The 25,262-nt window shown below is 44.9% G+C and overlaps 1 protein-coding gene and 1 long non-coding RNA gene across 3 annotated transcripts in view; one reads left to right on the top strand and one right to left on the bottom strand.

Moving 5' to 3' along the window:
* The first annotated feature begins 418 nt into the window (after positions 1 to 418).
* LOC309327513 lies at positions 419 to 12,779 on the top strand. Its single transcript, XR_014150555.1, has 3 exons — positions 419 to 701; positions 736 to 5,592; positions 10,028 to 12,779. It is a non-coding gene; the product is annotated as an uncharacterized lncRNA (long non-coding RNA).
* Positions 12,780 to 12,833: 54 nt separating this feature from the next.
* Positions 12,834 to 25,262, bottom strand: part of LDLRAD3 (low density lipoprotein receptor class A domain containing 3) — a 116,121-nt gene continuing 103,692 nt past the window's right edge. Inside the window, exons 5-7 of one of the 2 annotated variants that reach the window (XR_014150400.1) lie at positions 16,960 to 17,305; positions 13,860 to 14,787; positions 12,834 to 13,826 (exon numbers count right to left, since the gene is read on the bottom strand). Coding sequence is in view for 1 of the 2 variants with exons in the window: in XM_081835962.1 (XP_081692088.1) it covers positions 14,532 to 14,787; positions 16,960 to 17,305 (602 nt within the window). In the remaining variant the exon portion in view is untranslated. Of the gene's footprint in view, positions 14,788 to 16,959; positions 17,306 to 25,262 lie in introns of both variants that reach the window. The other variant, XM_081835962.1, reaches the window with a different exon arrangement.

Here is a 25,262-nt window from a genome sequence, read left to right on the forward strand (position 1 = left end):
GGCTTCAGGCAGCTATCCACAAGCCTTCGGAGCGCAGGAGGAGTTCCCGCCACACTCCGAAGGCTTGCGGATAGCAGCCTGCAGCCAGGGAGCGCAGCGCCAACTCCCGCTGCGCTCCCCGGGCTTCAGGCAGCTATCCGCAAGCCTTTGGAGTGCGCCCCCACCCCCACAAGCTTTGGGAGCGGCAGCAAGGCTGCGCGCAACCTTGCCGCCACTCCCGGACCTGTTCTGGGGGCTGGGGTCGGGGGAAGCTCGGGCTAAAGCCGCGCGCAGCCTCACCCGGCTGGGGAGGTTGTGCATGGCTAAAGAGGAAGCCAAGACAGCCAGCGGGATGGATCCCGCTCGCTGTCTTGGCTTCGTTGCTCTTTGGGGCTGGGGAAAAAATTTTTTTCCCCTTTATTTCCCCTCCTAAAAACTAGGTGCGCCCTATAGTCCGATGCCCTATAGTCCGGAGCGCCCTATGGAACAAAAAATACGGTAGTCCCTACCAGGCTGCAGATGGATCCTCAACAGCCCCACCAACCCTGGCCCCAAAGTCTCTTCCCGATAACTCTGACTGGCTTTTTCCAGCCAAGAGGTGCACTTCTTAGTAAGTGACTACCCAAGTCTGGATTCAAATTTATGTGCACTGGAAAAACACATCAGAGAAGGCTGGGTTTGACATTTCCCCCTGACAGGTTTGTTTGTTTGTTTGTTTGTTTGTTTGTTTGTTTTGTTTTGCTTGTTTGTTTGAAGTCCAGGGAGTTTGTTTCCAGGAGGAACTCGATAGATAAGATAAACTTTATTCGCATTAGCCAACGGCCATAGCAACATAAAACAAGCAATATATACAAAAAAAGAGAGACAACAATGGGTAAAAAGGACAATCAAATGACCAAGATTATCGTTCGGAAGGTGGCCCTTAATCTCGATTCCAGGGGGAATATGTAATATGCAACTTCCCTGCTTGATATAAGTGCCACAACCTAGTAAAAATATTACTGATTGCATAAACTCTCAGACAATGAAATAATATCTGAACACTTGCCACCAAATTTGGATGATACCACTGAAACACAAAGAGCATTGTGAGGCTCTTCACATGGGGCTAAAAAGACGACACCTTAAACATTAAACAAAACCAAAACAAAGATCTAGCCTTAACGAAAGGAGAAAGCAGAATTTTAAAAAGTATACAAAAAAATCTACATGATTTAGAATTTAGTTTAGAAAAATAGGAAGCTGCCTTATACTGCCAGACCATTGGTCCATCCACTTCAGTGTTGTCCACTTTGAGTGGCAGTCGTTCTCCAGGGTTTCTGGAAGGAAGTCTCTCCCAGCTCTGTTTGAATGAATAAAAAGGTTAAAGGGGAAAGTATGCAATCTGTCTTCATGCATTCTAACATCACTCAAGTGACACAAATGCCACAGTGCCCCCCCCCCTTCTTAAAAGTGGACCATTCAAGTCTCTTTGGGGCACTTTGGTAAAGCTACCGGTATATAACTGTACCTTGGTCTGTGTTCTGTTGTTAAATGGATTATTACTTCCTCTGGTATTGTTGATGAATAAGCGTACGCAATTTAAAAATAAAATAATCCTCGCCTTTGATTTTAAAAGCGATATTTAATAAAGGGCTTTAAATTTTCCCTGCGAAAGCATTCCCTTGATTTACTGGCAATCAATAAACCATCTTTCCAGAGAATCCAGCACATCAAAGCTCGTGGGACTTTCGGCACTTTTGAATGACAGGTAATCTAGCCTGAAATATTATATTGATTGGGAGCAGCTTTCTAGACGTAACTTGAATAGCTCATATACAATGCTGAGCTTATCACATGGAATGTAACCATCGCAACTTAGAAAAGCAAAAGTGAAATATATAATTTGCAAATGTCAAAACTGAATCATCAAGTGAGACTCACCCAAACGTCTGGCACTCTCCCATTTTATTATGTTATCAGCACAGGTCAAACAGTTACATATTCAGCAGTATTAGGAACCCTAGTTGATGGTATAGCATCAAATAGTTTCTCCATGAAAAGAGAGATGTCTGCAATACTCCAAGCTATATTGCAAAAAAGCCAGCCAGGTATATTACCAGAGATCACAGGGGGATCATCTCTCCACCCCCTGCCATTTCACATCACATAGCTAGCTTCAGGAACTGGTTTCTGGCCAACCAGGACCAGCTCTGCCATTAGGCAGGTTGCAGAGGAAAGAAGAAGGGAACATGTTACCTAGGTCCAGAAATCCGAGGCATCCTAACCTGGGATGAGGGAGAGAAATGATGCTGAACTCTGTAGCTCATGTTTGAAAACATTTCTGCATACAGTGGTACCTCGGGTTAAGAACTTAATTTGTTCTGGAGGTCCGTTCTTAACCTGAAACCATTCTTAACCTGAGGTACCACTTAAGCTAATGAGGCCTCCTGCTGCCGCCATGCTGCCACCACATGATTTCTGTTCTCATCCTGAAGCAAAGTTCTTAACCCGAGGTACTATTTCTGTACCCAAGGTACAGGTATCTGTAACCTGAAGCGTTCGTAATCCAAGGTACCACTGTACTTATTTTCCCACATCTCCATGAGTTGTCAAAATTGGAGGAAATTTGCACAAATCAGGGAAGTATTGTAGTCAGCCAGTGTAGACAATTCAGAGCTAAATGGACCGATGGTCTAAGGCGATTTCCCATGTTCTTATGTGAATAGATCACCCGAGACAAAAAATAAAATAAAAATGCTACCTGACTTTTGCAGCTACTACCTACGGTGGCTATGCTCTACCTCCACAGGCTGGAGACAGAAATGCTTCTGAATACCAGTGGCTGAAAACTGCAGGAGGCGTGCTCAAATCCTGCTTGCTAGTTTCTCAAAGGCACCTGGTTGGTTGCTGTGAGAACAGGTTGTTGGGCTAGAGGGGTCAATGGCCTAATCCTTCTGGCTCTTCTTATGTTCTTATTTGCAGGCTGTACAAGTGAAGCACCATTTTGGTAAGCTTCTAGGGGACCAGGAAGACTGCTTGAGATTTTCAAGGCTTAGCTTAGGAGTGATGGGAAGGGTGTTGTTTTTTGCATGTGTTCTTGTGGTGCTAAAACTCCATCTCGCAGTGTGTTGCCATGCACCACGCCCCATTAAGCTGGATGTTTTTACATCACGATGTTGCATCGTTTCAGAAGCTTGGTGGCGGTCCCCACCCCTCAAAATTGCTGAAATGTCCCCTTTCCCTTCTGCTACCTGCAAATGTAAAGCAACGCTGGAAAATGGTATTTCAGACCAGGTTTAAAAGCTCCAAACACACCAGCGAATATTAGCTTCTGCTAAGTTATAACTCACCAGGAGAAAGAAAAAAAAGAGAGGAGCATTTGCAGACAAGTCAGCAAAACTGGAACTCGGAGCCATTACTGTGCAATCAAGCAAACAACAAAAGCCTTATTATTTCTGAACTTTCCTTTCCATCAAGATGTTTCCTCCCCAAATTATTTCACTGCAGAAGTTTTGATTAAAAACATTTCTTGCCCTTATGTACAGCGTATGATGAAAGAGACAATTAAAGGAGTTTCGTTGCACATAATGAAGTCCTGCATCTGACAGGGGCCATCAGGGGGCAAGGCTGAGAGCTAATAAAGGCAACAGAACACGCAGCTTCAGGCTGCCTTTGTGACAATAACGTGAGACTCAGAAAACTGGAAAGCAAAATGAAGGTGACTTCTCTGTATTTTGCAGCTAACTTAGATTAATTTCCTTTCCCCACTCACAAACAGCTTTAAGAAAGATCAACATTTTTAAGAGATTTAATGATGCTGAACAATAACAACCCCAAAAGAACATGTTAAATGTACAAAGTATACATCAGAACTCAGCCAAGCTGCTGCTGCTGACCTTCCAATATTGCAAAAATGGTCCAAGCTATATAATGAGCTGACAAAAGTGACAACAAACCAGACTATAATTTGAAACATTTCCAGTTTTTGGCAGGTAACATTAGCCAGGCATGGGTTTTAAATCTCCAACTTCCTACTTTGTTTCTTATATAAAACTGGGAGAGCAAAGTGAAAAAGAAAACCAAGCCGATTTAAATGGGAGGGGGGGCGGCGGTCTCCATGGGATGGAGAGAATGGAAAATAAAAGGGTTCAGGGGATAAAATTCTCAGCATTTTCACTTAAGCTGCCAATACACCAATCAAACGTAGCTAGTGAAACTCTGGGCTGCAATATGAGTTTTGTAGGGAGGACTGAATGCACCCTGAATTTGCATTCCTTGAAAAGGAGGCCTGAACCAAAACTGTGTAGCTGGCAGCTTGCAGTACACGTTGAATGTTACATTTGAGAGTGGATGTTTCCTGGTGTGCTGCTTCCTTTAAGTACCAGGACTCTTGTGGAAAGGCAATGGAAGAGACTCAAGACCAGGGGTAGGCAACCTAAGGCCCATGGGCCGGATGCGGCCCAATCGCCTTCTCAATCTGGCCCACGGATGGTCCGGGAATCAGGGTGTTTTTACATGAGTAGAATGTGTCCTTTTATTTAAAATGCATCTCTGGGTTATTTGTGGGGCCTGCCTGGTGTTTTTACATGAGTAGAATATGTGCTTTTATTTAAAATGCATCTCTGGGTTATTTATGGGGCATAGGAATTTGTTCATTTCCCCCCAAAAAATATAGTCCGGCCCACCACATGCTCTGAGGGATGGTGGACCGGCCCACAGCTGAAAAAGGTTGCTGACCCCTGCTCAAGACTGTGCACACACCACACATTTTTAAGCACCCCCCCCCCCGAATCCTGGGAACTATAGTTTCTGAAGGGTGCTGTGTGGTGGTTTTGGCTAAGGAAGGAAGTTACCTCTGTCCACAGCCATCTCTTTTATGCCCAGCTGCACCCTGAATGCAACGGCATTATATACTTAGATACAATTCAGTTTTTAAAAGTTCAGAGTACAAATTGAGTTTAGAGACTTCATACAGGTTTAATGCCGTAATTCCAGTTGAAAAGCTGCAATGCTCTTTTTAACTGGATAAACATCCCACCTTCTCAATCACACTGCTGCTACAGCACCTTCTCAAGCAAGGCGTAAGGGACCTGGATTTTGTTTTGTTAGACTACATTCTTCAAAGTCAAAAGGATGAAATGAATCGCCATTACTGAGCTGGGCACTTCTGAGGCTAGGAAAAGGTAAAGGGCCCTGACCATTAGGTCCAGTCACGGATGACTCTGGAGTTGTGGCGCTTATCTCACTTTATTGGCCAAGGGAGCCGGCGTACAGCTACTGGGTCATGTGGCCAGCATGACTAAGCCTCTTCTGGCGAACCAGAGCAGCGCACGGAAACGCTGTTTACCTTCCCGCCGGAGTGGTACCTATTTATCTACTTGCACTGTGTGCTTTCGAACTGCTAGTTTGGCAGGAGCAGGAACCGAGCAACGGGAACTCACCCCGTTGCAGGGATTCGAACCACTGACCTTCTGATCAGCAAGTCCTAGGCTCTGTGGTTTAACCCACAGCGCCACCCGCGTCCTACTTCTGAGACTACCGAAGTCTAAGTCTAAGCCAAAGTTGGGAGAACCTTTAAAATGTATGATATGCTGGCCACAGCCTGCAGCAGTATCTGAAGATATGCTATGGGTTTTATATATATATCTTTCAGGGGCTCAGGAGCAGAGGCACAGGGAGGAGAGGGAATGGAGAGCGAAGGGGATGAATCTGAGGGCAGCATGGGAGAAGATGACAGTGGCCCAAGAGATTCCATGAGCCTTTCCAGCGAATCAGAAGATTCCCAGAGGGGGGCGCCGATGGCCAGGGCAAGGGGGGTTCCAGGGGGGACGCACCAGAAGCAAGGGGCCAGCGGGGACTCCCAGAGCAGCGGCTGGAGATCAGGACCAGCTTCCCCACCAGAGCGTAGTGGGGGGGAAGAATCTCAGGTGTCAGGGCCAGCGTCTCCTCCAGGAGGGAGAGAAGATGAGTTAGGGCTGACCACGCCTCCATCGGAGAGCAAGGGAACGGTCAGGAGGAAGGTTGCCGGCTGGGCGCGCGCGCCAAGTTCAAATGTACAGACGCGCGGCACAGCAGGTAGCCCAGAGGGGGAACCAGGTCCTAAAGCCCGCCGGAGGGTGGGGGATGACTCAGGTGACTCAGCATCAGAAGAGTCCAGAAAGGGCGAGACCCCAGCGGACAGGCGGACCCAGAGGAGAAAGGAGCGAAGGAAGAGGTGGAGCAAGGCTAGAGTCTTAAACTGGTGTCTGGGGGGAGGAGATTCAGACGGAGCTTCGGCGGTCTAGAGTTTAAGACGTAGAGCTGCGCGCCACGGCTTTGAAATAGAAACTGAACTTCAATAAAGACTTTTGCATATAACAACGACCTGGCGTTGGTCCTTTGTGAGCTGGGACCTTGGGCAGCCCTGACAGTAAGCTCCGTCTCACTTTTAAAATTGAACCCTCGCAGCGTGAGTTGGCGCAGCGAGGGGCAACACTTGGTGTTTTGCGAGCTCACGAAGATCGGATAAGATGACTACAGAGGACAAGGTGAAAAAGCTGACAGAAGCGGTCACGGCGCTTTACGCAGAAGTAGGAGCATCCAAAAAGAGAGAGGAAGAAGCACTAGCGCTCTGCCAGGATCTGCAGACCAGGTGGGAACGTTTGGGCAAGGAGGGGCTGCCGGGACCTAAGCCAGAGGGAGTTGGCCTCGGGAAAAGGGGGGGCAGCATCGTATCCCATTTCGACGGGAACCTGCAGCAGTATCCTAACTTCAGAGCAGACATAGTGTTCGCGCTCAATTTGCTTCGGAAAGACTTTAGAGATGAGGAGGAGAAAGTAGGCTTCATAATAACTCATCTGCATGGGGAAGCTAAATCGTGGCTGTGCAATTTATGGCGCGAAAATGACCCCGCCCTCAAGGATTCAACAGCCTTTATTAAAGCTATGGACGCTTGTTTTAAATCAACGGTTGATGTGGATGTGGCCCGGAGGGAAATGCATGGTTTGAAGCAGGGCAAAGCCACGGTGAGACAATATCACGCCCGCTTTTTTGCCTTGGTAAATGCGCTGGGCTGGGAGAAGGACTCCGCTGCCGTCAGAGATCTGTTCTGGGAAGGGCTGAATGGGGCCGTGAAAGATGAACTGGCGAGGGGGGAGAGGCCCCACAGCACCGCAGACGTTGTGCAAAGAGCGCTGACAATTGGGGTGCGCCTGGAGGAACGCCCTTGGAGTAGGGATGAGGGACGTATAACACGCACACCAGCCAGAACGACTCCTTTCCTACCCAGAGAGACAGCGCGCGCCCAGTCCATGCCTCCACTGGGAGGGGGAGAAGAGCCGATGGAGATAGGTGGTGCCAGGGCTCAGACAGCAACCAGAGCCCAAACACCAGGAGCAGTCAAGGCGAAGACTCCTAGAGGGAGCAGGAAGTGTTACATCTGCGACAGTGCACAGCACATGGCCAAAGAGTGTCCCCAGAGGCTCCAAAAGCACACTGCAGCCTCAGCAACAGTAAAAGGAGCAGTTCAGCAGGGGGAACAGCTACAGGGAAATGACGAAGCCTGGTTGGAGGCAGAGGCACTGGGGCCCAGCCAGGCGAGTCAGAGATTTTACAGCCCACAGACCCCTCCTGCCCAAACCAGTGGTGCAACTCACCGCATCGCTCCAGTTGCCCAATGGACTCACTATGGAAGTCCCTATTACCATTGACTGTGGTAGTAATGCAGACTTTATAGGAGTGGATTTCATCAAGCAACATCGCATAGCGCTGCTACCAGCCACGATGCCCCTGAACGTCATCACGGTCGATGGAAGAGAGTTACTGGGAGGACAGGTGGTACAGCAAACACCGCCAATGGTGATGCGAATTGGAAATCACAGCGAAGTCATCAGCTTCAACGTCACCCACCTGTCAGACACGCCCATAGTATTGGGCATGAGTTGGCTGGATAGGCACAGCCCGGCATTAGCATGGTACCAGCGTCAATTGACCTTCTGCTCCTCCTACTGCGCAGAACACTGCATCCTGACTAGCCAGGAAGATGAGGGGCAAGAGGATGAACCACAGCTACACTTAGGCATGCTGCAAGCGGTACCCAACAAGTACAAGGCGTTTTTGGAGGCCTTCTGCGAGAAGGAAACGGACAAGCGGAGAGGGTCAACGCCATCATGCAGCAGTACCTGAGATGCTACGCGAATCAACAGCCCTCGACCTGGGTGGACTACCTACCGCTGGCCGAGTTTGCCTACAACAACACGAAGCACGTGTCCACGGGGGTGACACCGTTCTTCGCCAACAATGGGAGGCATCCCAGAACCTTCCCGGGATTAGAGAAAGTGGGGGAGGGGGAGCCACAGGGAGCAGAGGCCTTGGCAGTGGAGTTACAGGAGGTCCACGAGCAACTCCGAAGGCAGTTGGGGCTAGCAAAACATGCCTACAAAATGCAGGCAGACAGACACAGGAGAGTTGGGGAAGACATCCAGGTGGGGGACTGGGTCTGGTTAGCAGCCCAGGCAGTGCCGGCCAGAACGTTAGCCAAGAAGAAGCTCGGACACAAGCAGCTAGGGCCCTACCAAGTCGAGGCACAAATCAATCCAGTGGCCTTCCGGTTGACACTCCCGGAGGGCTCCAGAATGCACCCGGTCTTTCATAGATCAGTGCTCACACCCTACAAGGAACCCCACAGGTTTCAGGCGCCAGGGAACACACCAGACCCACTCAGCAAATCGCCAACAGGGGGGGTCACCGAGGGCGGCGCCACTTAACGAGGCCACGGAGATTTTAGACTCGAGATGGGGGGAAGAGGGAGTTGAATATCTCCTCGCCAGGGAAGGTACTCCGGCCAGCGCCAATAGGTGGGTACCGTACTATGCCGTGGAGGAGCAATACCTCATAGACGAGTTCCATGCACTCTTCCCACACAGATCCATGCCGGCAGATTATTTCGATGAATATCTTTTCACACCCACACTTTCAGCCAGCACGTTGCAGGGGTTCTCTTCAGCTGAGGAAAAGGCGCCAGAAACGAGCTCCCCAGAGGGATCACTCTCAGGGTCGGTCACAGACCGCTCTTATTGGTGGGACGATCAACCGGAGATGGGGTGGAGCAGGGAACTGCTGAGGGGGCCCTTACAGGCAGCACCCCCCAAGGCAACAGGGGGAGAGACGGACATGGACGTACTGGGGGAGGATCCTGGGTTCGAGCACACCTGCAGAGAGATGGAAGCAGAGGAGATCGACGTCGACGAGCCCATTACGGACTGGCCGGATCCAGCCGGCCGGCTGCACACCAGGGGGGAAGAACTGTATCCTGCACTCACCCCCACAGCACTGGAGCACCCGGAACCCGCACCAGGAGAGGGGGAAGGGGGGCTTCGAGGGGGGGATGGATGTCAGGGGCTCAGGAGCAGAGGCACAGGGAGGAGAGGGAATGGAGAGCGAAGGGGAAGAATCTGAGGGCAGCATGGGAGAAGATGACAGTGGCCCGAGAGATTCCATGAGCCTTTCCAGTGAATCAGAAGATTCCCAGAGGGGGGCGCCGATGGCCAGGGCAAGGGGGGTTCCAGGGGGGACGCACCAGAAGCAAGGGGCCAGCGGGGACTCCCAGAGCAGCGGCTGGAGATCAGGACCAGCTTCCCCACCAGAGCGTAGTGGGGGGGGAAGAATCTCAGGTGTCAGGGCCAGCGTCTCCTCCAGGAGGGAGAGAAGATGAGTTAGGGCTGACCACGCCTCCATCGGAGAGCAAGGGAACGGTCAGGAGGAAGGTTGCCGGCTGGGCGCGCGCACCAAGTTCAAATGTACAGACGCGTGGCACAGCAGGTAGCCCAGAGGGGGAACCAGGTCCTAAAGCCCGCCAGAGGGTGGGGGATGACTCAGGGGACTCAGCATCAGAAGAGTCCAGAAAGGGCGAGACCCCAGCGGACAGGTGGACCCAGAGGAGAAAGGAGCGAAGGAAGAGGTGGAGCAAGGCTAGAGTCTTAAACTGGTGTCTGGGGGGAGGAGATTCAGACGGAGCTTCGGCGGTCTAGAGTTTAAGACGTAGAGCTGCGCGCCACGGCTTTGAAATAGAAACTGAACTTCAATAAAGACCCTGACAATATCATAATAGCCTCTTCTGCCCACAAACTTCAGATCTTTAAAAAATGAGGGAAAAACTGGAGACGTATTCAAAAGCAGTTTAATGTTTCTCAGGACCACTACAACAAAGAAGAAACAGAACACCGAAGAAACCCTCTAAATGCAGAGTTTCTGCTAAGAATATAACTTACAAGACCTGCCGAATCACGGCCAATATCTCTCTATGATCATATAAAGAGTTTAATTTGTAACCGGGGAGAGCATAATGGAGAAAGCACCTTCTCAAGAGGCAAGGAGTAAGATGCAGAGGCTGATAGTAGAGGCTCAGCTGCCTCAGGGTATGTCTGTACCAGATCTGTTTTATTTGCAAGATTTCTAGGGCACTTTTTAGCAACTGCTCCCAAAGTGATGTACAGACAATTCTATAAAGTCTGTGAAAATCACAATTTAAAGTTAATGTAAAACTAATACAGCCAATGGCTAGCAATGAAACATTTTTATAAACACGAATCTCTATGATCTGACAGTGAAAATAGCACAAGGCTGTCTGCACATCAAGTTTCCCCAGAACTGATCAATAATCTGCTTCCTATTTCCGCTGTATGAAACTTAAGTCCCTTTCAGATTTTAAAAAACGTCCATACAAATGGACACATACAGAGGGTGCACATAAGGAACCTAAACGTAAGAGAGAAGGGCTGTAGCTTCCATTATATTTTTTTTCTATGTATAATATGTTCTTTGGGGGGGGAGCATTGAGTTTTGTGTGCTCCCCCTGTATTTTGAAGCTGTACAGCTCAGATATGTTTGCCATCTCATTTAATTAAGCTAAAGCCATGGCAAAACAGTGGGTGTCCATTCAGTGACAAAGCCTGACTTGCTCATGCAGCAGTTTCATCTTTAAAATAATGATGGAAATTCCGCAGATTTGAGACAAACTCAATATTTTAGTAACAGGCAATAAAAGCAATACGCAGCTAAAAATCAGAAGCTGCAACTTGATTGCCATTTTAATTTTTGCTGCCCAATATTAAGCTTCTTGTAGGGTAAAGTTTTGGTGAAGTTTTGAACTATTCATTTGGAGATTATTTCTTGTAAACCACTTAGAGGATCGACTTACAATCAAGAGGTATATAAGCATTGTTAAATAAAATAACATGAATAAATACTCCATTTTCATTCCTGGGAACCAAAATACATTTCAATTATATACAATTATATATGGGCAGAAGGTAGATCAGTATCTATTGGTTGATTGCCAAGAAAACTCTTCCACACCATTAAATTAAGACTGCTGAAATGAGGGATATGGGGGTATAACCAGGAATGGATTTTTGTGTGAAGGGGGGAAGGTCTGTGAACTCATCAGCTCAGTTCTGGGACTCAAAATAAGTCCCTGGGCTCAGCAGGTGCTCAGGAGCACCATGTTCTTTAATTCAATGTGTAAGCAGGGCTTTTTTCAGCTGGAACTTGCTGCAACTCAGTTCCGGCACCTCTCAGGTGAATGCCATTGCTATTATAAGAGAAGAAGGGGTGAGTGCTGGCACCTCTTTTTCTAGAAAAATTGCACTGAGTGTAAGTCTTTTGTGCCCGACTCCAATGCGTGGATCTTGGGAGTTTTAGTAAAATGAAAAGTAGATCCTGCACACCTTTAAGTCTGCTCACCCATGTTTTGCTGGATTGCATCCCTATTTGGAATATAACCACCAGAATGTGAAATTTTATTCCTGGAATATGCACTGTTCCACTGATAGAAATGAACATGTATTAGACTAGGGATGTGGAACCTGCACCCTTTCAAATGTTGTTGGAGTCCAAGTGCCATCAGACCCAGTCAGAAAAAAAAATAAAAATCTGCTGGGTCAAAGGTTCCCTTTCCCTGTATTAGGCAAATACTATTGACTGGGATCTGAAGTTCCTCGTGGTCATGGAGGCTTCAGGCTTGTGTTTTTTAAAGAGCTGCTCCTATGCCATGTCAAGCTGAAGGGACAAATATGTGAGAATGAATAGCAGACAGTAAGAAAATAAAAGAAAACTATACAAGGAATGCCCAAGCCCTTAGGTGCTAAAGTAGCTCTTTGGATCCTGGCTTATGTAAATAACTGCAACACTTTAGGAAGAATCTTAGCTAATGCACTGTATGGAGGAAATGTACTATTTATGCATTGGGTTTAAAACCTCATTTTGTGTTAAATTCAGTTATGAAACATTCAAATTCTCAACACTCTTCAAGTTATAGCCCCTTCAGGGGTTTAGTGTTACCACAATAGAGGGCATAATTTTAAGATATATGAATATGAAAATAAGGCTGCCTTTGAAGGAAATTTTAACATCTACCAAATGTGCATGGTTCTGAGACATGCTAGTGTATTTGTCCTGTTACCAAGCTGTTCCTTGCAGTGAGCTGGAAAAGCACACTATACTCCTATACTGCCCTATTTATACCTAGAATCATAATATGGTAGAGTTGAAAGAGACCCTGAGGATCATCTAGTCCAGGCTTCCTCAACCTCGGCCCTTCAGATGTTTTGAGGATTACAATTCCCATCATCCCTGGCCACTGGTCCTACTAGCTTGGGAGCATGGGAGTTGTAGGCCAAAAACATCTGGAGGGATCTAGTCCAACCCCCTGCAAGGCAGGAATATACAGCTGTCGCATACAGGGATCAAACCTGCAACCTTGGCGTTATCAGCACCACACTCTAACCAACTGAGCTATCCCGGCTTATTCTTTCTTTTCCTTTTTTTTGTTTCCCAAGGGGGGGGGGGATATCCTTTCTTATTTTGACCTGTGGGGGGAGAGAGGGATGCAAACATACAATTTTAAAAAGTATTTATTTTAGAAGTCCAAAACTAAATATTTCAACACAAATGTACAGCCTAAAGAAATGCATTGGGTAAAAGATGAGACACTGCAGCCAATTAAAGCCTATAAACACAGTATCTTGATTTCAGGGGCTGAATGATGCCCAAGTACTGATCATTTTAAAGACTGAGTCACACCATGCAGCAATGTGAGTGTTATGTGTACGCCGGTGTTTGCAGCGGTATGTGCTGTACAGGACAGTTGAATGTTTGCAAGCAGGCAAAGAAAAGAGCTAACATGCCCTCCACTTTGCGTTTATGCCTGAAAATGCTGGTGCGAATGTAGCAAATGAAGCTTGCTGTATAGAGTGTGAATCATAATTTCATCCAGCAAACACCAAAGAGTGAATGTGATTTCTTTTTTCCCTGTATCAAAACAGTTGTAATTCATAGAGTATCAAAGTTATTTCCTGATGAGCTACAGCTCTGAAATTTGGTACCTGCATATTCCAAGGCACTTCAAATGATAAAAAAGGGAAAGGGGGTAAAAGAGAGAGGAAAATGTCACTTCACTCTCTTAAAATGGGAAATAAAGCATGCCTCTAACTGCAACCAGAAAGATTAATTTTGGCACACATGTAGCCTGAAACACCCTAAAATCTTGAGAGGAGGACAGACATTCATATATCTATCAGAACAGGGGACTCAAAAGGAACCTCCAAATGGTCAAGCCCAGGCACAGGCAAACTCGGCACTCCAGATATTTTGGGACTACAACTTCCACCATGCCTGGCCACTGGTCCTGTTAGTTGGGGATAATGGAAGTTGTAGTCCCAAAACATCTGGAGGGCCGAGTTTGCCTACGCCTAGTCAAGCCATTCCCACTCTGGATAGGAAGCTGAAATCCCAAGACACAGTTATTATCGCTACAAAACCCTGAAAGAGAAATTTCTTAAGAGTCTTAAGCACTGGGGAAAAGGCTGACATAAAGTACTCTGCGACTACTACATGAGTCTGCAGACTGGCTATTTTGACACCTAACCATCAAAACATGGACATAAAGCTGACCTCAAAATTGGGTTCCGTATTCCAGCACAAAGTAAGCAAGTCAAACTGGATGTAGCGTAGGTATGTTGGGCTCTTATAGCAGTTCTGCTTCCTCTTCAGGCTTGGATGCCCCTCCCCGCCCCCTTGTGGTGATTCCAGTAGCCCCCAGCAACACAGATCAATACTTGCATAATGCAAGTTTTGTATATTACATACATACTTACAAGACATAAATACACATTTTTTAAAAAATAAAGAAAAAACACATAGAGATGTTTTGAAATGTAGGTATAGATCTAGGCACATGTGCATATATTATATTATATTCCGACACATGCACATAGTCAATACCCTTGAAATACCTTAAAAGCATGATGTGTTGCAGAAAGTCAAAGTTAAATCTGAACTGAAATTCCAGAACTGTTCCCACAAGCTCAAAACAAAACATTGGAGACTCATGTGGCCGAGGCCACTGGTGTCATTCACATTCCCATGAGGCAAAGCTGTTAACAGTGTTTGCAAAGTCCTGGTTTCTTTCAGTGTGGAATGCGCTAGAGAATCTCCTAATACACTGCAGTCGTTGTGTAGAAGAAGTCCAAGTGACCCTGGACTTCTTAGGTCCAGTCCAAGCCCAAGCAGTCAATCCATAAGAACCTTACTGTTCACAGCACTCTGACAGAATCTGAATTGATCAGAGAGTCACTCTGCTCAGCTGTAATTTCACATGGTGCGCCACGAGAGTCCATACTGGCAGCGGTGCTTCTCATTCGACTACTGTCCACAGTCCCTGGACTTCTTGCCCCTGTAGCATCTGTGCTCGCCACACTCCCAGTCCGAGAGCGATATGGAGGGAGTTCTATGTGACTCTGGGATTCTGAGGAATAAGGAGGTGGAGGAAGATCAAACCACGGTGGTCTGCTGCAAGGTATAAATAAGACGGCAAATTACTAAAGGTACAAAGAGAACATGAAGTATCTGATTGTTGCTACAGTGGTACCTTGGTTCTCAAATGCCTTGGTACTCAAACACCTTGGTTCCCAAACACTGAAAACTCGGAAGTAAGTGTTCCGGTTTTCAAATGTTTTTCAGAAGCCAACTGTCCGATGTGGCTGTCGGCTATTGTTTCCAGGGTGCCTGAACCAATCAGAAGCCATGCCTTGGTTTCTGAACATTTTGGAAGTCAAATGTACTTCTGGAATGGATTAAGTTTGAGAACCAAGGTACCACTGTATACCAAGCACACTAACCTTATATGTACTGGAGAAAGGATACCTAGCTACATACATATATTAACTTAGTTGTCAAGCCAGATGTGTATTTGTTTATATACAAATTGTTTTCCATGCAGGAAAACTTGGTTCTGGCTATGCACAGCACAGATTGACTGACTCCTGTGACATTAAGACTTTAATCTGTCCCATCCATGGAATGATTTTGCAAATATTAAAATTTTATTTTGTAAAATGAAAAATGAAAAGTTTAAATGAATACATTTTAATATGTTTTTAAAAAGTGGACCACCTGCCAGAAAAATGGGGTGCAAGACAGATGGCTGAATCAGCATTCAAAGTGCTGTTAAGTATCATCTGTCCAATGGGGGGGGGGGAGAGTGCGTGCTGTGCTTACTTACTCTGTAGCATAACAAGAGAGGATAGCAAGTCCTATATAAATGTAGTTTTGTAAGCACTCCAACATGAATAATGCTTGGCATATATGTGGCAAGGAATATTTAGGACCTTCATTCTCCCGTTCCACATCCCCCTATATGAAAATGGTAAATGAAATGCCCAAGCTGATATTGGGCTACAGAACATTTCATTCTACATGATTCCAGCCATTCTTCCTAGCCCCAGGACAGCAATGAAGAAGAACTGGACTGCTGGCCTAAGTTCAAGGCATGCTGGAAATCTATCAACATTACAAAGCTGCTGCCTGCTGCCACCAATCACCACAATCACTACTGAAGCCATGACGGCCATGGTAGTAAAGCCAAGAAATGAACGAATTGGCTTCCTATTCCTACAAAGCACTGTTGTAGCCACATATCTCCCACAACAGACTGTGGGCAGATAATGTTTTTATTGGATCAGCGTCTGATGATGCAGCCGGCATGCCAGCAAGTTTCAAGAGCTACATTTTAAAATCTGGGAAATCCAAGGCAAATTTCAAAATAAATACATGAAGTCACCAATTAACTGTTAGTCAACACAATTAACTAAGAACAAAGAATCCTACAGGCAAAGTCTTTTACAAAGTGAGTTTTCTTTCTTTTTTTCCTTCCTTGCACAATAAATGAGCTTTGTGTACTATCTCTTTCAGAGGCTCCAGATGTCTTCTCTCAAGGTAGCACTTCCATACAGACATGATGCATTCTCCTAAGGCACAAACCTAAGCATTTGTGTCGGGGAAATGCAATTTCCTCTCCCACATGTGGGAATTGCGACTGTGAGTGCGCTTCAGAAGAAGGTTTCAAGAACCTCATGGCACTTAGCGATGCCATTAATGGTGAATGACAATTCCCTGCCCCCTTCCTTGTGCGCAACCTTTTGAAAGTTTAATTTTGTTTTGAATTATTTATTCTTTAAAGGTTGAACACTCCCATACTGTACCATTTGAGTGCAAAAGTGCTTGTGTGGCCCCTTAAAGGAAAAATGGCAAACAGGAAGAAAAAGTGGAGTCTGCCTCCCACCCCGCAACCTCTGGCAACAATGGCCTGCCATTATGCACATTTTAAAAAATACTTAGTGCTTTGAAAGTTCTGCACTCCCCATTTCCATCAAAAGTGCCTATGACTTTCTTGGTTAAAACAACAACAATGCACAACTCCACTATTATGAGAAAACAGTCTTTCTCATTGTAGTCTATAAAAGTGAAGTATTGTTTGTAGAAATAGCACTATACGCCAGCTGTGAGGAACTTTGGCTCTCCAGATGTTGCTAAACTGCAGCTCCCGAAAGATGGGAGTTCTAGTTCAGCAACACCCTATGTTCCCTATGCCTGCGATACACAGAAGTGATGGTGCTACAGAGTTTCCAAGCGACAGCTATTCTATACTGGACTAGTGCTGGGACGCATGCTTAGTGCACATACCTTTGGTCTAGTACAGCTTCTGAATAGGATGGTGGGGAGTCCAGGTCTGGTGGCCTGTGGTAGGCCTGGTTGGACATGTATTGGACCCCATTGTTGACATTGTAGGTGACACTGCACTGGTGTGGGTGGTCGAGGACAACCAGCCGGGAGAGGAGGACGGGGTGCTGCAGTCGATGTACAGGAAGCGTCATGAGGTTGTTGCGCTTTCGCTGGTGGTGCAAAACCAAGGCGAGGAGGGCCACTACCAGCACAAAAATGGCAGAGCTTCCAATGACTGCATAGGTGATGCTGGGATAGAAGATCAGCTGAGGCTCTGAGGTCACATAATTCTGGTCGCTGCCAGCTTCTGCAAGGGAGAGGAAAGGAGAAAGAGAAAATTAGTCCCTGTGGAAGAGAAGCAGCACTTCTGTTCCCTAGCTATATTCTCTGGTAATGTAGCGCTGGCTGGCTTCCCACCAAGTTTTCCTCCTCCTTGAGGAAGTGTGGAAAATGAGCTTATCAAGAACATATGCACCCAAAATGGAGACCAGCTGACTGAAATTGCACATTTCCTTTTGCCTGCCTCAGATGTTTCGGCTTTGTGCAGATGTGCTCCATGGCTGTGGAGGGAAAGAAAAGTCAACAGGAAAGACAAGAAGATTTATTTAGCCTTGTATCAGCACTTATGATTTAACTTTTTAGTAAACAGCTGAATGGAAAAAGTCACGTCCCGTTTCCATGTGGTAAGGCTTAAAACAGAATACATCTTGCCTAAACCCCAGTGCAACGCTAATCCAAATGACAAGCCCACAAAAATTACCAGCTGTCCAGTCCCCCCCCCCAGCTTATCTGTGTGCAGAAAGAAGAGAAAACTTTTGTATAGCTTCCCAGCCTAATTGCCTGGAGGTGAATTTTCTGTGCTACAGGCAATCAGGTGTGCGACTATTTACAATTCTGTTAGCCATTGATTTTGACCGTGCTGTGCCATCTCTCTTATCTTTCTCAAAACAAACAGTTTCATTGCAAATCTGAAACAAACATAAAGAAGATACACATCATTAATTGTTTCTTAGCAAAACCAAAAACCTCTTAAAGAAAATGAAACCATAATAAAATATTAAATGAACCTTTTGCTTAGCACAATATTGTGTTGCGGCAATAGGAGAATCGGACTACCAATTTATTTTGTTAAAGCCCTTTATGATGCTGGTAAGCAACAGGTCACATGATACCAACGATTAACATATCAGCTGGTATTAAACATCAAACGTTTCTAAGGTTTTGTAAAGAATGAAAATGGTTTCTTGGAATTCAACACAAAGCTCTTTGCCCAAATATCCTAAAGCCAACATTTGCACTCCCTCTCTGTTTTAAATTTCAAAACAGCAACTCCTTACATTGTTAAACACAGTCTGCACATTCCAGGGCAACTTCAAAAAATTCCCAGTCAAGAAAGATAGCAGATTTTAAATGTATTCAATTATTTAAAGCCAAACATTTATTCAAATAGTGCTTGCCTTGCTAGCTAAGAAAGAAATGAGACAATACAGTTAGAGAACACATACAGTAAGTCACACTGCTCCCTTGTGTGTCTGTTTGAAAAAATGTGAAATAAGAGCCACTAATGGCCCTGTGGCATTTCATTACAGGTTGTTGTTTTTTAACCTGCTGCATATTGTGTCAAAACCTTCCTAAGGAACTCAGGATTACTTGATTGTGACATTCTCCTCTTTTAACTTGAAGCAAATTAAAATAAAGAAGCACCAATGTGAGGCAACCACTCATCTCAGCAGAACTCAGTTTCTGCTATTGCTGCCTCCGGGCTTATTGCTTATACTCCCACCACCACCTGCTAAATTTGAAGAGGAAAAGGGGAAAGATAAAATGGAACAGGGTTTTAGACTGCCATCTAATGCTGCACAACTAAAGCCCTGTAAGGGTGGGGGATGAATTCACAAGTGCTGCTATCTTTAGGGTGCTGCATTGTTACTTATTTCCAGCAAACTAGCATTACTTCCCAGTTCTGTCCAGTCTAGCCACTACATCATATATACATCTCTAGAAACAGGGGTATGGAAACAGCTGAATCCCTGTAACTCGAGTACAGTATTTGAGAAAAAGCAGCAAATCAGTTACTATTTTGCAAAAGGAATTAAGTCATGCACTTGCCCACACTATTAAGTAGACATCTTTTGCAGCAACCAGCTTGACCCAATACGATGGCAAGCAGAGGTGCATGAATTCTACCTGGATGCTGTGATCCAAGGAAGCAGAAGAGAGTGCCATAGCTACTTTGCTGCTGGAGCTCGAATGCTCCCATGCCTAGGATAGATAAGCACTAACAAGTAGGATAGGGCAGATCACTCGCTGGTTGAGTTTGATGTTCAGCAATGACTGGCACTGTCAGAACAGACAGCTATGAGTGATGATACGACAGGCAGTGTGTATACTGTGCATAAGAAAACCAGCGCACTGAATGTTATATGTATCAGGAATAGGTGGGATCAAATCCTCCTTCCACTATGAAACACACTGGAAGATTTTGGAAAATCACCATATCTCAACTCAGCTTCTTTCACAGGGTTGAAGATTTAAAAAGTAGTGGGGAGTAAAATTATTACAATAAAGCTAAATATCTTAGGACAACAGTTAGAAGAAAAATTGGTGATGTTCACTGTACCTGGAGTTGAGGTGAAAAATGGAGAACTGGTGGAACACTTCTTGTACTCACACCTGTCCCAGGTACTAAATACAGCCCTCCCCAATTTGCACCACCCTTTTGCAACCCTGGGGAGGTCAGATCCACACCTGGAAACCAGACTGTTCTCACTCATTATGGCAGGGAGGTGGAAATAAGGCTGGAAGCTCGATTTCTCATAACACATTATGACAGAGGGGTGGAAATAAGGCAGCATTTTGTCCGGATATTCAGTTTACAATTTTAGAGAAATTTATGGCTTTTTAGTTCTGCTCTAATAACTTTCAGCAAATACTTATGCATCACAGATGAAGCTACTGAATTAAGTTTCCTGGTAATGCAAAGGGAACATTTCTCTGTGAAGAGCCAGGTATGATGACACAGGGAGATTTAGAATACTGTTTGTTCTGTTTCATAACAACGGAGAGAGTGGACAAGCTGAATTAACTCAGATTCATGCGGCTTCCATTCTTCTCTGGTTTTCTTAGCAGGATCTATGTATTTTAACAGCACTAGGTAGAGATAGTTCATCAATGCCACTTTCGCCTATTAAACCTCATTAGCAGAAAACATGCTGAGTGTGCAGACTAGAAGCTTTGAGGATAAAAGTATATATAAAAGGCCCAAATAGTTATGGCTGAACAGAGGGATGGTAATGAAAAACATTACAGGGTGTACTCAAAGGACCATTTTATTATCCATGAACAAATTACACCATCTTAAAATTATTAAAAAAGGTCTAGGACCAATTGTATTAGGCCTCTTAAGACACTGGGAAATGGAGAGGCCATTACTTTGTCTCTCCTCAGCCGAGCTGTTTCACACTTCATCAGGGCTAAAAGCTTTTGAAATACATAATCGGAGCAGGCATCTGCAGCTTTAATGAACACAAGTAACTGCCCATCTCCCAACAAAAGATACCACTTTGACATCACATTTAAATTCCAGCAGATTAAAATAATAATAAAAATGTGGCAGCTGCAAAATCACCAAGCCTGCTGGTTAGCACACCCTGCTTGTACAGAACTCAGAGCTGCTGGATAAGAGCTCTGTGCTGCCCGATAGTCCTTAATTCTGTGCTGCCTCATAATCCAGTAAGACCATGTAAAGTGTGTGTGTGTATGTTCTAAGGGGAAAGCTTTCAGGACAGGTGTGTGTGAGTGGGGGTTAGGGTATAGGCAGCTTCTGCTCAAAATCCCACCCCAGGTCCAGTTTGAATAACTCTGTGAAAATAACTTCAAACATAAACCAAAGGCTCCATGCACTGCATTCATCTTATTATCAGAATTAGGTGGAAACAAGCTCTTTGTGAGTCTTGAATGTACAAGTTGCAGGTACTGATTAGGGCAGGCAACAGATATCCAAGAAGGGTATTTGAGAGGGTGCCTTGCTCAGCCTCCTGTTGCAAAGCTCAGCTTATTATTTTAATAATGTGCTTGGTTGTATGGCGGATCTGTTCCCTTTCTCTTCTGGAAGTCCCTGTGGTCCTTGATACAACTTGTAGAAAATGAGGTTCTGACACAGTGCTGTGGGCCCTGCACATCTGATAACGTTTAAAGCACCACTGGACACATCTTTTCCATGAAAGGAGTACTGGGGTATGTGCAGCAAAATGCACTGTATGAGACCCCCAGACATTACAAGCTGAGTGAGGGACAGGGAGCTAATTTTGTTTGCCCCACCTTGGTAATTGCAAATAATCACACTAGCCCTAATTTCACCTTCAGGTCCCTAGTCAGAATCTTCTTGCCACTGGGCAAAGTGATTGGCAGAGGAAATGAAAGAGACTCTCAGGGTGTCTCCCTATTGCCACGAAGTGTGGAATTTTGAAGAAGTGAACCTGACCTCAAAAAACCCCTTAGGAAGGAGCCAACATGCTTACTTGTCTCTGTGTACTTCACTGCTGATACAGATGCTCAATCCCCCTCTCAGAAGCAGTGCTGCTTAAGAGCTAATGGGTAAATGTAGGATCCCCTATCTTCCTTTTTTGCATTAGTAGCAGTGACAGCATAGCCATTGACATGGAGATGCATTATCTAGAGTGGCTTCCACCTCTTGGCATGCTGGAAAATAAGTAAAAGGCACAAGACATAAGTGTCATTGAGCCCCTCTTCCAACCATGTGAATGATGTGTGCACTTTAGTTTTCTGTAATATTATACAAGTGCTTACTATACATATAGTAATTTGCTACTCTTGTTATCCAAGGCATTCTAGCAGAAAGTAAGTCTAGCTATGCATGCACTTAGATTCTTTCTCCTTTATGTACCTGAACAGTGGCAGCCACACACAAAAATTCATTAGGTACAGCAGCGTCTATAGCTGGTTGCCTCTGAAAGGTTGCCAGTATGGGTTGCCCTGTTAATTGTTTCCATTATCTGGTATTCAGGTGCAAACTACATTTGTACATGAAGATCTGTAACCCCCATAAGGTGCTGGCCACCATCGTAACTGCTCAGAGAAATTGAGTCCAAATCAGTTCATCCCAGTGATAGTAGACGGGCTGGACAAATATCTTGGGGATGGCTGCTAAACAGATTCATCAGTCTGGCTAAGCTGTGCTGTCTTTGAAAGTAGTTCTTCAGCCATCCACCTGCGAGAAGGAAGAGAGAACCTGCCTCTGTGCTGGGCAACATGCTTTTATAGCACTTGAGCTGCATCCTTCAGTGAGGGGCTGGGAGCGCTTGACCTCAAAGTGAAAGGTCACAGCACACGCATGAAAGGGATCTACAGTGAAGGCATCTACTGACAGAGTTTGGAACAAGACTCTCTGCTGTCTAAACGTTGGAGATGAATCCTCTTTTCCATTTTACACAAGTAAACTGCTCTGGGACCAGTTTTGGCAGAAGACAATAGGGACATATTTTAAATAAATAAGACAAAACAAAACATGTTGCTATCATAGCTAGTGGCTACTAAGAGATCTATCTTCCATAAATTTGTCTTATAAATTTATCTAATTGCTTTTATTATTTATTTTATTTTACTAAGTGATTTATAAACTGCCTTTTGGGGCACAACTGCCAAAACCAGCGTACAGAATTCTGTATGAAGCATGATAACCTTCAAAACCAAATTAATTCTGCCCACTTTGAACTAAGCCACAGCAATTAAATTTTATCACAGCAATTAACAAGTAGGTAGAAGTGAAAATGGGATCTGTAAGACCAAGCTATATATAGTGTGAGGTTTTCAGAGTCAAAGGAATACTTTTCACAATCTATTGCCAACCGTTAATTTAGTCCTTAGCACACAGAACTTTTCTTTACAAAACTTGCAACACTGCACAAGAACAGTGCTGGTGGCTGCATAGTTCATTTCAACTATTGCTTAGCACTGCAGGACGACTGCACACTGACTCATCAGACAGAAGACCCAGAATTTCACCTCTCACCTTCTCTCCTTTTTATTTCTTACAATGCTGGATAATTATCCAGAGCACCTCTCCTGTCCCAGTTTCAATGTGGGGAAAAGAAAGGACTGAATAATCAGCAAAGTGAGAAAATAAGCTGAGAACACATGAATACTAAGTTCTAAAATTAATCTTAAGAGCTATAAAAAGGGATGGGTTTGATAATATCAAGTGCTGTCCATGGTGTACAAAACACGTTACAAAGCTTAAATGATTTATCACCTTAAAAGGTAGGCTAGGACAGCACAGTGCCTCTGGGACATTCACACAACTATACCAGACCCTGATACTTGCAGCAAAAAGGTCATCCTTGCTTGCTTGCTTGCTAACCCAGATGTGTGCATCTGCTGCAAAAGGATGATGTCAGCTCAACATGGTGCAAACTGGTCTCTATGTAGGCTACCCAGAGAATGTCATGGCTGCCAGGTTTTGCACCTGGTTCTTTCAAGTTCAATGAACACTCTTTATTAATCAACTGCAACCCACTGGTACAATTTCATTTGTAAAGCAAGTGTTCCTCAGTGAGGAACCCTGACAGTTACCAACCTGCAGGGGTTTTCCAGATTTAATCTGGGATACAAACACACCTTATAAGGCGAGCACAGTTTCTAACCTCATACATGTTTCATATAGGGGCGAAGAGAACATCTTTAGGAGAAATTCAGTGGGCAGTAGGGGGGGTGCTTAGCTGTTTCCTGCCCACCAATTCTCCAAATGCCTACTCTGGCCACCTGTAGCCCAGCCCTCTCCGCCAAGTCAAGATCCAAGCCTGGCTTGAAAGAAGATGGCAATGAAGATAATCAGTGAGCATAGGAAGGCTTGAGTATCCCCAATTCCTGCCTGTTGCATAGCCCTACAAATGCTATTCTCAACCCTGAGCTCTGTGTCGCTTCAGGAAACACACATTTGGAAATACACATTTTCCAAGCTAGTATGCAGTTTGATTCTTGGGCTACAACAGGAAGCATGTCACTTCAAGTTCTGGTACCAACATTAAGCATACTGAGTGGACACAGAGAAAACATATTTGGTATTATCTAGAAACAGCAAATTAACTTATAGCAAGATACTGCATTAATACTACAGGCTATTGGTTTGCATGGGAGGGAAAGCAGGGCGATAATAAGATTCCGTTATAATCCAAGGGTTTAATGAGCCTGCAGAGTCAGCTGCAGTTGGCAAGAAATACTGCTAGCTTAAGCGTGATTTAGATATACTGTAAAGTGTATTTTAATCCACTTTTAAATGTAGTGCAGTCATTCAAAGACTTTATTTTCAGGAAGTGGCAGTCTGAAAAACTGCTAGCACAACATCTATGTACTCCGCCATATTATTTTAATGAACACACAGTTGCTCTAAAGAAATGCTCAAGAGAAGAGATGCTGTCAGATAAGCAGTCCATATGGTTTAGTTCTCTGAAAGATAGTGTCCAGAAGATTTAGCATATGCAGGACCCTTTGACCAAGGCAGAAAAATCAATCCACAAAGCTGAAAGAAAAAGGCCTGTTAGGTCATGCAGAGCATGTTCAGACATTATCTCCAACATCTAATCATTAGTATACTATTTATTATCTACATAGCTCCCACAAACAAGAGTTGTACAAAGACTCACTTCCCAATGCTGCAAGGCTGGATGTAGCCCACACTGCATCCTTGCCCATGTCCCTCTCCAGTTCAGGTACCATCCAAAAGGGGAGATTCTACAGTTAACCTAAAGCAGCAACTCCTTTACCCAAGAAGTTGCACCCACCCGGCCATTCACAAACTCATGAATTATATCCCAATATACAGGTTGTGAAGTCAAAACTGTTTGCCAACTTCAGGTATATGCTAATAGGTAATATCACTAGTCAAGGGAGGAAGTTCATCAAACATCTTAAACAATAACCAGGGGACAGAAAAGCAATATGGGCAACGCTGACTAGCCCTAAATCCTCCAGATAATCTCAGGGAGTAGCACATATTACTTTGGCCACAATGGAGCTTTAAAAGTTTAAAGATAACCTGAAGCACAGCTGAGGTTCCATGTTCACGAAGCACAAACAAATGGTTATGCATTTCCTTCTCCATGCAGGCAAGTTTTATTCCTCACATAGTGTTCCCATGTACACTATTCTGTATTTATAGATTATTTCAAACACAAGGAAATGCAAACCAATACATATCAGTAATGCCCTAATTAATATTGGCGTAGCCACATTATCAATATTTCTCC

The sequence above is a fragment of the Podarcis erhardii genome, assembly GCF_964252035.2.
Source record: "Podarcis erhardii genome assembly, chromosome: 1".
Taxonomy (NCBI): Eukaryota; Metazoa; Chordata; class Lepidosauria; order Squamata; family Lacertidae; genus Podarcis; species Podarcis erhardii.